The following is a 14587-nucleotide window of genomic DNA, read 5'->3' on the forward strand; positions in this document are numbered from 1 at the left end:
GAAACGGCCTCAAGTTGCGCCAGGGAAGGTTTAGATTGGGTAGTAGGAGAAATTTCCTCACTGAAAGGGTTGTCAAGCACTGGAACAGGCTGCCCAGGGAAGTGGTGGACTCACCATCCAGCACCTCATGTCTTTCTTGTAGTGAGGGGCCCCAAACCGCACACAGTATTCGAGGTGCGGCCTCACCAGTGCCGAGTACAGGGGGACGAGCACTTCCCTAGTCCTGCTGGCCACACCATTTCTGACACAAGCCAGGACGCTCTTGGCTGCCTTGGCCACCTGGGCACAAGGCCATGGGATACATCTCCGTATCTACAGTGGCCCACCGGTGCCTCTTTGGATCCCTGAAGTATCTTCACTCCCTTGAAGTATCTTACTTTCAAGTCAGGGGGCTGATGTGCCAGGCCACCGAATCCGTTTGTCCCTTTCCCCTGCCCAGCCGGGGGCAGGACCCCTCGTCCTGATCAGAACATTCATCACCTGACTCCTGCAACTCCAAACCAAAACCCTTTTCACCCCAAGAGGAGCCCACGTCTCTCTCTTGTCCAGGCTGCGCTGCCAGCAGTAGTCACAGGTATGATCTTACGGCAGTCCAGCATGGTCCTTCCATGGAACTGGGCATGAGGGTCGACCCCACGTGGATGTACGTCCACTGGATCAGGATCAGAAGGAGGAGAGGTGTCCTCAGCCCATCTACTGTGCCTGGGCAATTGCTCGACAGCAGCTGGAGCAGCAATCTTCCTGGATGGTCCCTTTTTCGCCACCGTTTTTCCCCCACAATTCTTGCCCGTGGGCTTCCAGGACCATGGGACTGCAGACCACCGCAAACACCCTCGGGTACCGGGTATGTTCCTCTCTGGTGGACCACTGACCTCGCTGGGTTACAAGATCTTCCTTGAGTAGATACTTTGCTTTCACACTCATAAGAGCCACCTCCAGAGGCCATGGCTGGCTGCCCCTCTTCCGATCCATCAATCCCACAGTCCCTAGCAATGGATCCCAGCTGCTGGGCTTCCCTACCTTCTAGTTCCAGCCTGTCAGCCCCACCATCCCAGCATCGGAGCAACCAGGGAGCAAATGTCTTCACCTGGCTGACAGACACAATCGTTCCCTGTATTTCGTAGCCCACTCAGGGATAGGGACCAGGTCGTTCTGCCTCTGCCCCCTCTCAGGGGAAGAGTCCCCTGTGTGGACTTCACTGGGACCCCTTGACTGCAAGAGCAACTATTACAGTTCAGAGTGGAGCCCCTGGTTTAGTCGCAGTGACCGTCTGCATGACGTCAAACCGGGAGACGTTTCTCTCAGCGCCCATCTGCGTGGCCTCATATCAGACCTTCTCAGTGCCCGTCTGCGTGGCCTCGGAGCAAAAGACCTTCTTCTCAATGTCAGTGTCTGTGGCCTTGGAGCAAGAGACTTTCTTATCAGTGCCCATCTGTGTGGCCTCAGACCAAGAGCCCTTCTTATCAGTGCCCGTCTGCGTGGCCTTGGAGCGAGAGACCTTCTTATCAGTGCTCGTCTGCGTGGCCTCAGACCAGAAGATCCTCTTCCCAGTGCCCATCTGCATGGCCTCAGAGCTCGCCACCTCCACCACAAGGATGCCGATAGCCAGCTAGTTCCTGAGGAAAAGCTGGCCTGTCCCCCTCAACACCCGCTTTTCCCTTTTTGTCATTGAGTACAACATGACATGGCCTGCAATCTCTCTCTCTGCCTGGTTGTGTCCCCTCTCAGCAGCTTGCGCAACCCCCATCTATTCATCAGGGGAGCCGAGTGAGAAACAGAGAAGTCCTTGACGCTCTGCCGACGTTGTTCACATCCATCGCTGTGTTACCAACACTGTTCTGGTCACAAATCCTAAACACCGCACCGCGCTGGACTGCAATACAGAAAGTCAACGCTATCCCAGCCAAAACCAGCACAGCCCTCGACCCGAGGATGCGAGCACAGACCAGGCACTGGGTGAGGAGACACAGCCCCCACGGAGGATGGGGACCAGCATTTATTGTTCATGCCAGGAAATGTACACACACGGAAGAAATCAGCTGCAACCTCAAAATTAAAGAATATCGGTAATAACTGCAGCTCTCCAAGTATCAGAAAATAGGGTGTTCACCCTCCCAGAAGAGCCACCACCACAGCCAGGGGTGGGCAAGCGCAGCGTGACAAGCTCTCTCTGCAGGCAGCTCTCGGCCTCCTCCAGCACCTCTCTGCGTCCAGCCGGCGATAGAGCAGGGGGCCGAATCCAACCACGTGCTGGCCCCGCGTGGAGCAGTTAGATGGTGAGCCCTGCAGGGACGAGAGGAAGAGACAGCGTCACCCAGGGCCACCTCCCTGTCCCCAACCCGCTGCTCTGGGGGTCTCGGTGACCCCTCCCACAGCCCGATGTTGCTCCGGCTGCGGGTCCCACGGGGGAGCACAAAGAGCTGGGGCGCCCCGTCCATCCCCCCTGGTCCCACACCATACCTTTGGCTGAGCTGCCAGACCCGCCGTCCGTGCCTGTGAGAGAGAAACAGCCGTGAGCTGCCAGCCCCGTCCTCGCTACGGGCACGGCGCACGTGCCAGGAGCCGGCCCGGGAGCCACGGCCGCTCTGCAGCCACTGGGAGAGCAGGATGGAGCCGTGAGCACCAGAGAGGAGACACGATCTCCTCCATACGTCCCTGCTACAGGGATTTAAAGACGGGCAGCACAGGGAGGACGGGGGATCAGGAAATGCCGGGCAGCAGCCAGAAACCCAAACCGCAAGACCGCCCCGGCACTGGGCAGCGGCTGGAGCCGGACCTGCCGCCGGTACTCACCTGATGCCGGATCATAACCCTTCTTCTTCCTCCCTGCAGAGAGAAAGAGGCATCAGCATCCACCGTGGCCACCACGCTCAGAGGCTCCCCAGAGCACAGCGGCTCATGCCCGCAGCCCCTCCGGCCCCCCCCGCCCCTGCCTTCCTCCCGCACCCCTCTGCCTCGCCGGCCCCATCACTTTACCTGATTTGTACTTCCAGAAGGCGAATCCGGCCATGATGGCGATCACAAGCAGGATGGCAACAGCCACCGCCAGGATGATGGTGACCAGCTTGGACTCCGTCTCTGGGGGAGAGCAGGACCGTGAGGAGGGGAAGGGGAACCACCCCAGCCCACCACTGCTCCACGTGCCCAAGGCCACCGCGCTCACCCCACATGAAGAGGCCGGGCTCGGGCAGGCTGGTGTGCTCCACGCGGCACCGGTACTTGTCCTTCTCCTCTGGAAGGGCCTCGATGGAGGCCCAGGTGTAGTAGGTGCCATCGCTGTTGGGCGCGATGCTGCCCCACTCGGTCTCCTGGTCCCTCACCTCGCCATCCTTCAGCCAGCTGATGGTGATGGGCCGCGGGTAGAAGCCGTAAGCGCGGCAGTACAAGGTCAGGATCCCGTGGGCCTCCTTCCCTGACACTCGGACCATGGGGGGCTCTGGGGAGGGGGGTGGCGGTGAGAGCCGGCACACGCACCCACAGCAGCCCGTCCCCAGGGTCCCCGTCTCGCCCTCACCTTTCCTCTCCAGCACGGCCCGCCCGTAGCTCACGTATTTCCTCAGCCACTCGATGCAGGTGTTCTTCAGGTAGCTCTCCATCCGGTCAGCGACAGTCCCGTCCTTCTCCCACTTTCTCTTGGTGATTTGCGCCGCCGCGTCTGCCGCGGTGAATGTCATCGTGTCCAAGTCGAAGGCGATGAAATCCCTCCCGTCGTAGGCGTCCTGACGATACCCCCTGGTGCTGCCGTCCTCCAGGATGTCACAGCCGTACATGGTCTGCAGCGTGTGAGCCCCTGAAACACGACCAGGGAAATGGGGCTGAGGGGCTGCTGCAGCCCTGGGCCTTCAGTGGGGCACGGACCCCCGGCAGTGCCCCCCGCCCCAACCCTGCATGACCCTTGGGGGGGATCGGGTACCGGCACGAGAGCTGCCCACCCTCCTGCCCAGGGCCCACAGCACTCAGGGTGTCACGTAAAGCCGTGACGCAGACCCCCTGCACCCAGGACGTGGCTGGGCTGGCACCCAGCCCCACGGCACCCCGGGACAGCGCGGGGCTGGGCTGGGTCCCAAATGCTGGGGCCGGGGATGATAAGGAGATGGGATGGGGTGGGGGAAGCCCCTCTGGCTCTGGGATGGGGGGCCACAGCACCATGGGGAGGGCGAGGGCCTGGGACACTGGGGGTGGGAGCCCCTCTGGCTCTGGGGGTCTCCACTGCCGTGGGGATGGTGAGGGGCTGGGACGTGGCGGCCACTCCTGGGCTGGAGTCCTGGGCACCGTGTGTGTGTGGTGGGGGGGGATGCGCTGGGCTGGGGTGGCCAGAAGCCCCCCCTGGATCCAGGACAGGGGATCCCAAGCACTGTGGGGCTGGGACAGGGCAGCCGGGACCCCCTCGGGCTGGGGGACAGGGTGGCTGGGAGCCCTCTGACAGTGACACCAGGCAGGCAAGGGCCGGCACAACACGGGGCAGCAGCGTGGGGCACAGCAAGATCTTGGAGCAGGGGGAAGGAACCATCCTGTCCCACAGAGCCCCAGCCCAGCCCCACGGAGCCCCACACTCACCCCTGCTCTGGTTGTAGCGGTCCCGCAGCGTGTTCAGGTCAATGCGGTCATTCTGCTGATTGCTCTGTCCTATCTGGGTCTGGGTGTCCCAGTACTGCTGGTCCAGGTTGTCCGCCATCCAGTCTGCCCGGGGCACCATCTTCCCCGTCTCACTGTCGTAGCGTACAATGAGGTTCCCGTCCACGTACCCCACAATGACAAACTGGGGCACCCCCGGGCTGGGCTCTGACACGGCAACATCGAAGTAGCGCAGGGAGTGGAATGCTGTGGGGACACAGGGAGTGGTTAGAGGTGGGGGGCAGTGGGGGGAGACAGGGGTGAGGGGTCCCAGGGGTGGGCACTGAGGCTGGGTGGGGGTCCCAGGGGAGCAGATTGGGGTGATGGGGGGGGACAGCTTCAGGGGGGATGTGACTGGTGGGGGGATGTTGGGGGAGTGAGTTGTGTGCGGGAGGGGGGTCCTGGTTCCTGGTGCCAAGGAAAGGGGGGTCCCAGAGGTGTCCGAGGGGTGGGGACCTGGGATGCTCGGGAAGGGGGGGGCCAGGGAGGTGCAAGAAAGCAGATCTGGGGGAGGGTCCAAGGCAGCAGGAAGGTCCGAGGCAGGGTGGGAGAGGTGTCCCGGTTCTCGGAAATGGGGATCCGGGGGGGGGCCCGGGAAGGGGGAACCGGAGGGGTGGGGGAGTGTTCCCAGGGGGTCCCTGGGACCGGGGAGGGGGACCGGGGTGGTCGGAAAGGGGGGGTCGAAGGGGTCCCAGTGCCCGGGAGGGTTCGCGGTGCCAAGAGAAGGGCGGTCCGGGGGGGTCCAGGGGGGTCCCGGTGCCCGGGGGTGTGGGGGGGGTCCTCCCGCGTCCCCGCCCGCGCTCACCGCTCGCCGCCCCGACGAGGACCCCCAGCAGCAGCCCCAGTCCCAGTCCCAGTCCCAGTCCCAGTCCCAGTCCCGGTCCCAGTCCCCGGCCCGGCCCCATCGCGCTGCTCCGCTCCTCTGCGGCCCCGCTCGGACTGTCAAACGCCGTGTGGCTCAAGCCCCGCCCCCTCCCAGCCATTGGCTCCGCTCCCTCCCGCCCGCCAATGGCAGCCTGGAGCCGCCTCGGACGTCACCGGGTGCCAGGCAGATCGCGTTCCCGCAGGTTGGAAGCGAAAGCGAAAGCGCCGGAGGAAGGGCGACGGGCGACGGGCGAAGGGGGGGACGGGACAGGGGACCCGCGGGACCCCCCCGGGACCCCGCCACCCCCCGGGACCCTCGGAGCCCACCCCCGGGACCCTCCCCAGCCCCCACCCGGGGTCCCCCAGTGTCCCCCAGTGTCCCCCAGTGTCCCCCGTTCCCGCTGTCCCTCTCGCCAGTGTCCCCCTAACACTGACGTGCGGAAAACAGACTCCACAGTCGGTGAGATTGTAAAGTAGGTATGTTCATTCAGCGCTGGGCAGCACGGGGGGTAGTCCCACCGAAGTCGTGTGCGCCTGATTTTGGCAGTTCACTTTAAATTTATACAGTCAAGTGTTACATATACATAGAGTTTCGCAATACGCCTATACATAGGCATTACCTATCCCCGCTTCATATTATAATTAGCTCTAGGAAGTCATTTCCATAGTCTCCTCTCAACTGCGCTTGCGCAGTGCCTCCTTATGGTGGTCGTCTGGTGGTCGTGAAGATGAAGGCTGTATGTCTTCTTCACAGGGAACTCTTCACCTTCTGTCCCTGCGCAGACTCAGTCGTCCCTTGGCATTTGTCCAAATCACAAGGTCGGTCTTGGCTGGTTCTTGGACTCACTGCTGATTCTTGTCAGGGACTATCTCCTGTCCCAGTCAGCCTCAACAATGGAAACGTTAAACATCACTTCTCATCCCCTGGGGCCGTGTCTCCCTCTATTGAAACTTCTTTAATTTCATTATAAGCTAGATAATTATTAAACAATTCCTATCTACATTCATATATCTACTATATCTACTAAGGTTCCTTTGGTTCCCCGTCTCAACACCAACGTCCATCCTGCTCCTGCTGTCCCTCCTTCCCGCTGTCCCCAAGGACTGGTGTCCCCCAGCCTGGGGCCGGGGGGGGCGGGTACCTCCTTCTCAGCACCCGTCTGTGAGACCTCAGAGCTGGAGACCTTCTCAGGGCCCTCATGGGTGACCTCGCAGCTGGAGACCTTCTTCTCAGGGCGCTCGTGGGTGACCTCGGAGCAGAAGACCTTCTTCTCAGGGCCCCTGTTCATGGTCTCTGAGCAGGAGACACACCTGGACTGCTGGGATGGAGGGCGCTCAGCCCTTCAGGAGGGGTGGGCAGGGCAGGCGAGGTGGAGGAGTCGCACTCGATGGAAAGGAGAGCTTTGACCGCACAGCCGTTACGGTTTGGGACGACGTGGTCGACAGCCTCTGGGCGAGGATTAGGGGATGGAAGAGAAAGGAGATGGCGCAGTAGGTGTCCGCTACCCGTCGCCCAGCCAGGATGCCAGCGCCAATGAGTTATTCCACAGACAGTCAGCAGAAATGTCTGGATCGGTCGCCCTTGTTCTTACCGGAGACCTCAACGACCCAGGCGTCAGCTGGGAATGCCACACTGTTGTGACGAGCAGGTCGGGGAGATGCCTGGAGGTTGGTGAAGATGTCTTCTTGTCACAAGTACTCAGTGAGCCAGCTAGGAGAGATGCCCCCCTAGACTTGTTCTTTGTGAACAGAGAAGGACTCTGGAGATGTGACGGTCGGTGGCTGTCTCAGCCACAGGAAGCGTGAAATGGTTGAGTTTATGGGGGTGGTGGTCAGTAGCAGGCTCAACAGGAGTCAGCAGTGTGTCCTGGCAGCCGAGAGGGCAAACCGCATCCTGGGATGTCCCCATCCCAAGTTCTGGTGTCTCCATCTGTAGGAGTCGGTCAGAAAATCAGCATTGTCTCAACACTGTCATCAGGAACATGAACAGTACATTTCCTGACAATGGCCTGTTTGGAGCGCAGTGGCCGATCCCAAGAACGGAACGCGCGGTACAAGGCTCCTGGAAGGTACCTGGCTAGAGCCATTAGACTGTCAAAAAGGATGGATTGCAACTGTTGCCATAACATGGATGAAGAAATCATGAACTTTAAATGAACTTTGCTTCATTATAATACCAAAACACACCTCCTGGTCGAAGGCTACCCGCCTCCAAGACTTACCACGCCTCGGACACTGACCCCGCGCCTGCGGGATAGCCTCGCTCAAGAAGGGCGGAGACTCCTGAGGCAGAGGTGGAGCAAGGTGTGTTACTAAGCATAAAAGATGACTTCTGAACAACGGAAGTTTGAAGCTTCCCCACCAAGGACCACGACGATCGACGACGCAGCATTAGCTGGACCCGGGACTGTTAGGACGTCTTGAGATCAGCGGTGGTAGCTATAACTTCTCTTTCTCCTCTCTCTAAACTTTACTTTTCTCCTTTCTTTCACCCATCCCTAACTATCGCGTGCCTCTTCACAGGCAATACAATAAAGTTTTACTGTGTGATTATTGCTATCCCCTTTGGTGTTGGTCACCTTAATTTTGCACTTTCGAGATCGTAGCAAACGAACCGTCACGAGTCCACCGAGCGGACCGTGACACCATCCCTGCTCTTGGTGTCTCCATCCCGCCTCCTGGTGCATCAAACACAGCGTCACCAGCCGGTCAAGAGAGGGGATTGTCCTGCTGTCATCAGCGTTGGTGCGGCCTCACCTGGAGCACTGCGTGCTGTGCTGGGCCCCACCATTTTGAGAAGGACGTGAAGATCCTTGAATGCATCCAGAGGAGGGCAACCAAGCTGGTGAGAGGGCTGGAGGGAATGTCCTCCGAGGAGCGGCTGAGGACTTTGGGCTTGTCTGGTTGGGAGAGAAGGAGGCTGAGGGGTGGCCTCGTGGCTCTGTGCAGCTTCCTGAGGAGGGGACGTGGGGAGAGAGGTGCTGAGCTCTTCTCCCTGGGATCCAGGGACAGGACGCCTGGGAATGGTTCAAAGCTGCACCAGGGGAGGTTCAGACTGGCCATGAGGAAGCGTTTCTTCACCGAGGTGGTCAAACCCTGGCACAGGCTTCCTGGAGAGGTGGTCGAGGCACCAAGGCTGCCAGGGTTTAAGAGGCATTTGGAGAATGCCCTTAATAATATGCTTTAACTTCTGCTCCATCCTGAAGTGGTTGGGCGGTTGGACTAGGTGGTTGTTGTAGGTCCCTTCCAACTCAACTGTTCTGTTTCTAATTTCTCAGAGCCCATCTGCATGGGCTCAGACCAGAGACCTTCTCAGTGCCTGTCTCCTTTGGCTCAGAACATGAGACCGTCTCCTCAGCACCCGCCTGCGTGACCTCAAGAGCAGGAGACCTTCTTCTCAGCACCCTTTTGCATGGCTTCAGAGGAGCAGACCTTCTCAGCAGCCTTCTCTGTGGCTGCGGTGGGTTGACCCTGGCTGGACAGGGAGATCATTCAGCAATTACCGTCACGGGCAAAACAGACTTGGCTTGGGGAAATTAATTTCTTGCCAAAATAGGGTAGGATAATAAGAAAGAAGAACAAATCCTAAAACCCCTTCCCCCACCCCTCCCTTCTTCCCAGGCTCATCTTCACTCCCAATTTCTCCACCTCCTCCCCCTGAGCAGCACGGGGGGGATGGGGAATGGGGGTCAGGGTCCGCTCATCCCACCTTGGTTCTGCCGCTCCTTCCTCCTCAGGGGGAGGACTCCCCACTCTTCCCCTGCTCCAGCGTGGGGTCCCACCCACGGCACACTGTCCTCCACAAACTTCTCCAACGTGAGTCCCTTCAGGGCGCATCCCCCTGCTCCGGCGTGGGGTCCTCCCCGGGCTGCAGGTGGACATCTGCTCCACCGTGGACCTCCCTGGGCTGCAGGGGGACAGCCTACCTCACCGTGGTCTTCCCCACAGGCTGCAGGGGAATCTCTGCTCCGGCGCCTGGAGCATCTCCTCCTCCTCCTTCTTCACTGACCTGGGGTCTGTGGGGCTGTTTCTCTCACATTTTCTCATTCTTCTCTCTCCAGTTGCTGTTGCACATTATTCTTTCCATTTCTTAAATCGGTTCTCCCAGAGGCGCTACCACCGTCGCTGCTGGGCTCGCCCTTGGCCGGCGGTGGGTCCGTCTTGGAGCCGGCTGGCATTGGCTCTATCGGACATGGGGGGAAGCTTCTGGCATCTTCTCACAGAAGCCTCCCCTGTAATCCCCCCACTACCAAAACCTTGCCACGTAAACCCAGAACACTGTGGCAGGGGACGCAGCAGGGCCATGGCACAGAAAGCGGATGGATGTGGCAGGGATGTTGCAAGGACGTGGTGGGTTGGCTGGGGACACAGTGGGGACGTGGCAGGGACATGGAGGGGACTGGAAGTGACTCCATCCAACATGGGGGCAGCTCCTGGCATCTTCTCACAGAAGCCACCCCCGCAGCTCCCCCACCACCCAAACCCTTGCCATGTACACCCAATAGTCCCCAGCACCGGGGAAGGTCCTTTCTCCATCACCTCTGTCACATGGTTCCCATCAGCGCTTGGGGTTTGCTGCAGAGATACGGCCGGTGCTGTGAGCAGCTGGAACTCCTGAGATGGCGGTCATTCAGGAACAGACAGGAGTGGTGGGATGGATGGTCATCACCACTTCAGGAGGGTTAGGCATCGTCAGCATTGGTCACCGTGGTGTCTTGGGTTAGCGGCACGAGTCCAGGACCGGAGGGGTGGGATGGAGGGCCATCAGCTCTTCAGGAGGGCAGGTGAGGGATGTAAGGGGGAGCTTTGACCGCACGGCTGTTACGGTTTGGGATGACATGGTCGAGAGCCTCTGGTGAGGGCTAGAGGAGGAAGAAAAAGGAGATGGTGCAGTGGGTGTCCACTACCTGTGGCCCAGCCAGGATGCCAGCACCGATGAGTTATTCCACAGACAGTCAGCAGAAAGTCTGGATCGGTCGCCCTTGTCCTTACCAGAGACCTCAACGTCCCAGGCGTCAGCTGGGAATGCCACACTGCTGTGACGAGCAGGTCGGGGAGATGCCTGGAGGTTGGTGAAGATGTCTTCTTGTCACAAGTACTCAGTGATATCCACCCTGCAGCCCGTGGGGAAGACCACGGTGAGGCAGGCTGTCCCCCTGCAGCCCACAAAGGTCCACGCTGGAGCAGATGTCCACCTGCAGCCCGGGGAGGACCCCACGCCGGAGCAGGGGGATGCGCCCTGAAGGACTCACGTTGGAGAAGTTTGTGGGGGACTGTGTGCCGTGGGTGGGACCCCGTGCTGGAGCAGAGGAAGAGTGCGAGGAGGAAGGAGCGGCAGAGCCAAGGTGGGATGAGGGGACCCTGACCCCCATTCCCCGTCCCCCTGCGCCGCTTGGGGGGGAGGAGGGAGAGAATTGGGGAGTGAAGGTGTGCCCGGGAAGAAGGGAGTGGTGGGGGGAAGGTGTTTTAAGATTTGGTTTTATTCCTCATGACCCTGCTCTGGTTTGGTTGGCAATAAATTACATTCATTTCCCCAGGTCGAGTCCCTTTTGCCCGTGATGGTAATTGCTGAGCGATCTCCCTGTCCCCCTCTCGACCCACGAGCCCTTCGCTATATTTTCTGTCCCCCTTCCAGCTGAGGGGGGGCAGTGACAGGGCGGCTTTGGGGGGCACCTGGGGTCTGCCAGGGTCAGCCCACCACACACATCCTTGTCACATCCCCTGCCGTGTCCCCAGCCACATCCCAGCCACGTCCCCTGCCACGTCCCCACCATGTCCCCACCGCGTCCCCAGCCGTCCCCTCCGCCGCAGGTGGCCGTCGTCCCCCAGGAGCCGGTGCTCTTCTCCACTCCCTCCGGGGGGAGTGGAGCCGGGCGCAGCTGGTGGTGGCAGCCCACCAGGCGGGTGCCCACGCCTTCATCACCCGCCTGCCCCTGGGCTATGACACAGGTCGGAGGTGTGTCCCCCTCCTCGACGTCCCTGTGTCCCCGCGGGTCCCTGGTCCTGGTGTCCCCAGGTCCCTGGCACCTGGGTTCCTTGGCCGCCAGTCCTGGTGTGCCCTTGGACCCTGGTCCCAATGTCCCCTGGGTCCCCCACTCCCCGCAGCCCCCTGGTCCTGGGGGGGGTCCCCAATCCCAGCGTCCTGTGGGTCCCTGATCCCCATGTCCCCTCTGTCCCCACCCCGGGGGTCCCCACTGACGATGCCGCCTGCCGCAGGTGGAGCAGGAGATCTTCGGAGCCGCAAGGGGCCGGGTGCGCGGAGCTGCTGGTGACAGGGCAGGTGGCCCTGGCCATGCGGGCGCAGCGGGTGGCCGTGCTGGAGAGGGGGGGACGACTGCACGAGCTGGAGTCCCCAAGGAGCTCCTGCGCCCCGGCAGCCGCTACTGGTGCCTGCTGCAGGCGGGGGGACAAGGGGGGACAGCGGGGGACGGGGACACGGGGAAGGAGGGGGACGGACAGCGGGAGCTGGGGATGGGGACAGCAAGGGATGGGGACAGTGGGAGCCAGGACAGGGACACTGAGAGATGGGATGGGGACACCAAGAGCAGGGATGGGGACACCACAAACCAGGATAGGGACAGTGAGAGCAAGGATGGGGACGGCAAAAATTGTGACAAGCCACCATGACAGCTGTGACGGGGAGCAGGGGTGCCAGGCTGGGCACACTGCCATATCCCTGCTGTGTGACGGTGACCGGGCTGCCAGCAAGGCTGCTGACCAGCAGAGCTGGCGGAGGACACAGAGGTTGAAATAAATCCTTCTGTTTGTACCCAGGATGCGTTGGGGGACGCTGGAGCTGCGGAGGGGCGGGTGGGGGGAGGAAAGAGCTGCAGGCATGGGGGGTGCAGGGATAGGGGCAGCAATGGGGTGGCCGGGGTGAGGGGAGGGAGACTCTGCCCCTGTTGGGACAGAAATTTGTATGAAATAAAGCAGATTTTCTCCAGAGAGGAGCCAGCCGGGGTGGGGGAGCCGCCCGGCCCCGGCTGCGGGGTCTCAGGTTCCGAAGCCAGACGCTCATGCTCCAGTTGTCACTGTCACCGTGGGAAGCGCGTGGCGCTGGCCTCGGTGTGAGATGATTAATCTGCCGGCCTCCCCTTGTGATAGCGCAGCCAACTGTCCCTTAGACCACAGAGGCTTCACTCGCTTGAGGCTGGCGCATTGTTCATGGCGATGAAGGACCTGCGCGATGGCTGCGGTGATGCGGTCAGGGCCACCCCTCCACCGCAAGCTCATGTTGCATTAAAGGGTAAAGGAATTTGGCAGAAAATAAACCCGCTTGCATTCCCGCTTATCCTCAGATGTCAGAGGGGCAGGGGCCGGTTAGGTTTCGTTTCTGAGTAACGTCCAACTCAGCGCTGTAAGTCCGGTCGCACAATGACGCATGCACTTATAGCACACTGCGCTCTCGGCTTCACCGCATTCAACGCACGAGAATTACAAGACTCAGGGAGTTTGGTTGCGTTAACGAACTATCACAGCTAGATTAGTGAACAGCGCAGTTTATTAAAGCAACAGTACAGGTTCTTTCGGATGGCCGGTGATAAATACACCGCAAAGCACGTGCCAATGATAATACAGTCGACTACAAGCACATCCAATTATGAAAGAAAAGAGCTCTAAAGAATTCCAAGTTTCCCGGGGAAGCACCCGGTACAGCCGAGCGTTCGAATCTCACCCAATAGCCGTCCCTATGCGGAGGAAGAGAGGTTCAGCCCGTCGATCCCAGAAGTCAGCGATGTCCTCCTGACTTGTCTGTGATGGTGTCTTCCCTAACAGTCTTCCTCTTTTGGGGTCTTTTTATCCTTTTTTTTTTTTTTTAGGTGGAGCTTGAGTGACTCTAGTCATACATACCTTTACTTTGATTGCTATAAAGTTCTCTCGTTTTGCTTTTAAAGGTATACGCTAGAGAAAATTCAGAGCACATGCTCCATGGAGGGATGGTTGCACCCTGGAAGTGGGTAACTTCTGCGATGGAGGTGTGGTTTTGTATTATAATGATATTATAATGAGCAAAGTTCACCCAAAGGACTTGATGTTACATATCAGTACCCCAAAACTGGGCGCGTGATATAAATCAGAAGTAGGGCATTAGCTCGACAAAACCCCCATTATTTTACCGCCTTGCTTCAGTGGATTCAATGCAGGGACCAACCGTTGTCGTTCCGATCGTTCCGGTTCCCTAACCCGCGATCACAGAGCCTGGACAGAGCCTGGCCGCGGCGTCTCCACTCCGCTCCACCCTCTGTGTTACTTCTCAGAGTCGGCACACCAAGCTCCCCTGGTGTTGCTAACATCTAAAGTTGCAGGTTATGTTCCTCAGGGAACTACCATGGAACCAATTCTGGAGGTTGACCTTCCCTTGCGGTGGGGGGGGGGGGTCATATCAATAAGTCACCTGCAGCAATCATTCCACAGCCCACCCGTTGTCTCTCTCCCAATGTCCCACGCACCCACCGAGCTGTGAACAGCTCACGATGACGTTCCCAGTCCACGTTTACCTGAACCACTCCAATTTTTTGCCGCCTGCTCTACTTGCTCCTTGCGCTGATGTTCTCCAGGGACGTGGCTCTCGGACATCGACGTGATGGGGCTCTACCCAGGCAGCAAGGTCCTGCTGCCATAACGCAGCAGCCCAGAGAGGTCTACCTCTGTGACCATCGCTGTAGCCACCCCACAGGCCGTTGGCCACCCTCTACGAGTCAGTAGCGAGACAGAGGACTGGCCACGTTTCTCAGGCAGCAAGCTCTAGGGCCAGCTGGGTGGCTTTGACTTCTGCAGCGTCCCTCGAAAGGCGAAAGATGGAGAGAGACTTCTTACCAAGGCCTGTAGTGACAGGACAAGCGCCGTGGTTTGAAACTGGAAGAGGGGAGATCGAGATTGGACATAAGAAACGTTTCATGATGAGGGTGGGGAGGTGATGGACCTGTTTGCCCAGAAAAGTCATGGACACCCCATCTTTGGGAGTGTTCAAGGTGAGATAGGACGAGAGGAAACGGCCTCAAGTTGCGCCAGGGAAGGTTTAGATTGGGTAGTAGGAGAAATTTCCTCACTGAAAGGGTTGTCAAGCACTGGAACAGGCTGCCCAGGGAAGTGGTGGACTCACCATCCA

General features: G+C 59.7%; 1 protein-coding gene across 2 annotated transcripts; it reads right to left on the reverse strand.

The window, feature by feature from the left end:
• Positions 1–1983: 1983 nt before the first annotated feature.
• LOC128135847 (class I histocompatibility antigen, F10 alpha chain-like) lies at positions 1984–5612 on the reverse strand. Of its 2 annotated transcripts, XM_052774934.1 has the most exons (8): positions 5420–5612; positions 4558–4821; positions 3515–3790; positions 3164–3436; positions 2977–3078; positions 2794–2826; positions 2461–2493; positions 1984–2283 (listed from the first exon to the last, which is right to left on the reverse strand). In XM_052774934.1, exons 1-8 carry the CDS (start codon positions 5595–5597, stop codon positions 2270–2272), a joined length of 1173 nt encoding a protein of 390 aa, XP_052630894.1. In that variant the 5' UTR covers positions 5598–5612; the 3' UTR covers positions 1984–2269. The 2 variants fall into 2 exon arrangements, with proteins under 2 accessions (XP_052630894.1, XP_052630895.1); XM_052774935.1 differs by lacking the exon at positions 2461–2493.
• Between the last annotated feature and the right edge of the window lie 8975 nt (positions 5613–14587).

This window comes from Harpia harpyja, chromosome 25 (assembly GCF_026419915.1).
Source record: "Harpia harpyja isolate bHarHar1 chromosome 25, bHarHar1 primary haplotype, whole genome shotgun sequence".
Lineage (NCBI taxonomy): Eukaryota > Metazoa > Chordata > Aves > Accipitriformes > Accipitridae > Harpia > Harpia harpyja.

What these genes read in the sequence shown, in the direction of transcription:
- LOC128135847 (XM_052774934.1), bottom strand. Translation starts at nt 5,597, where the DNA reads ATGGCTGGGAGGGGGCGGGGCTTGAGCCACACGGCGTTTGACAGTCCG. An exon ending in GGCCGTGCTGGAGAGGAAAG is followed by an intron (nt 3,437 to 3,514) that starts GTGAGGGCGAGA and finishes CCCCCTCCCCAG; the next exon opens with AGCCCCCCATGGTCCGAGTG. An exon ending in GGGTTATGATCCGGCATCAG is followed by an intron (nt 2,494 to 2,793) that starts GTGAGTACCGGC and finishes TCTCTCTCACAG; the next exon opens with GCACGGACGGCGGGTCTGGC.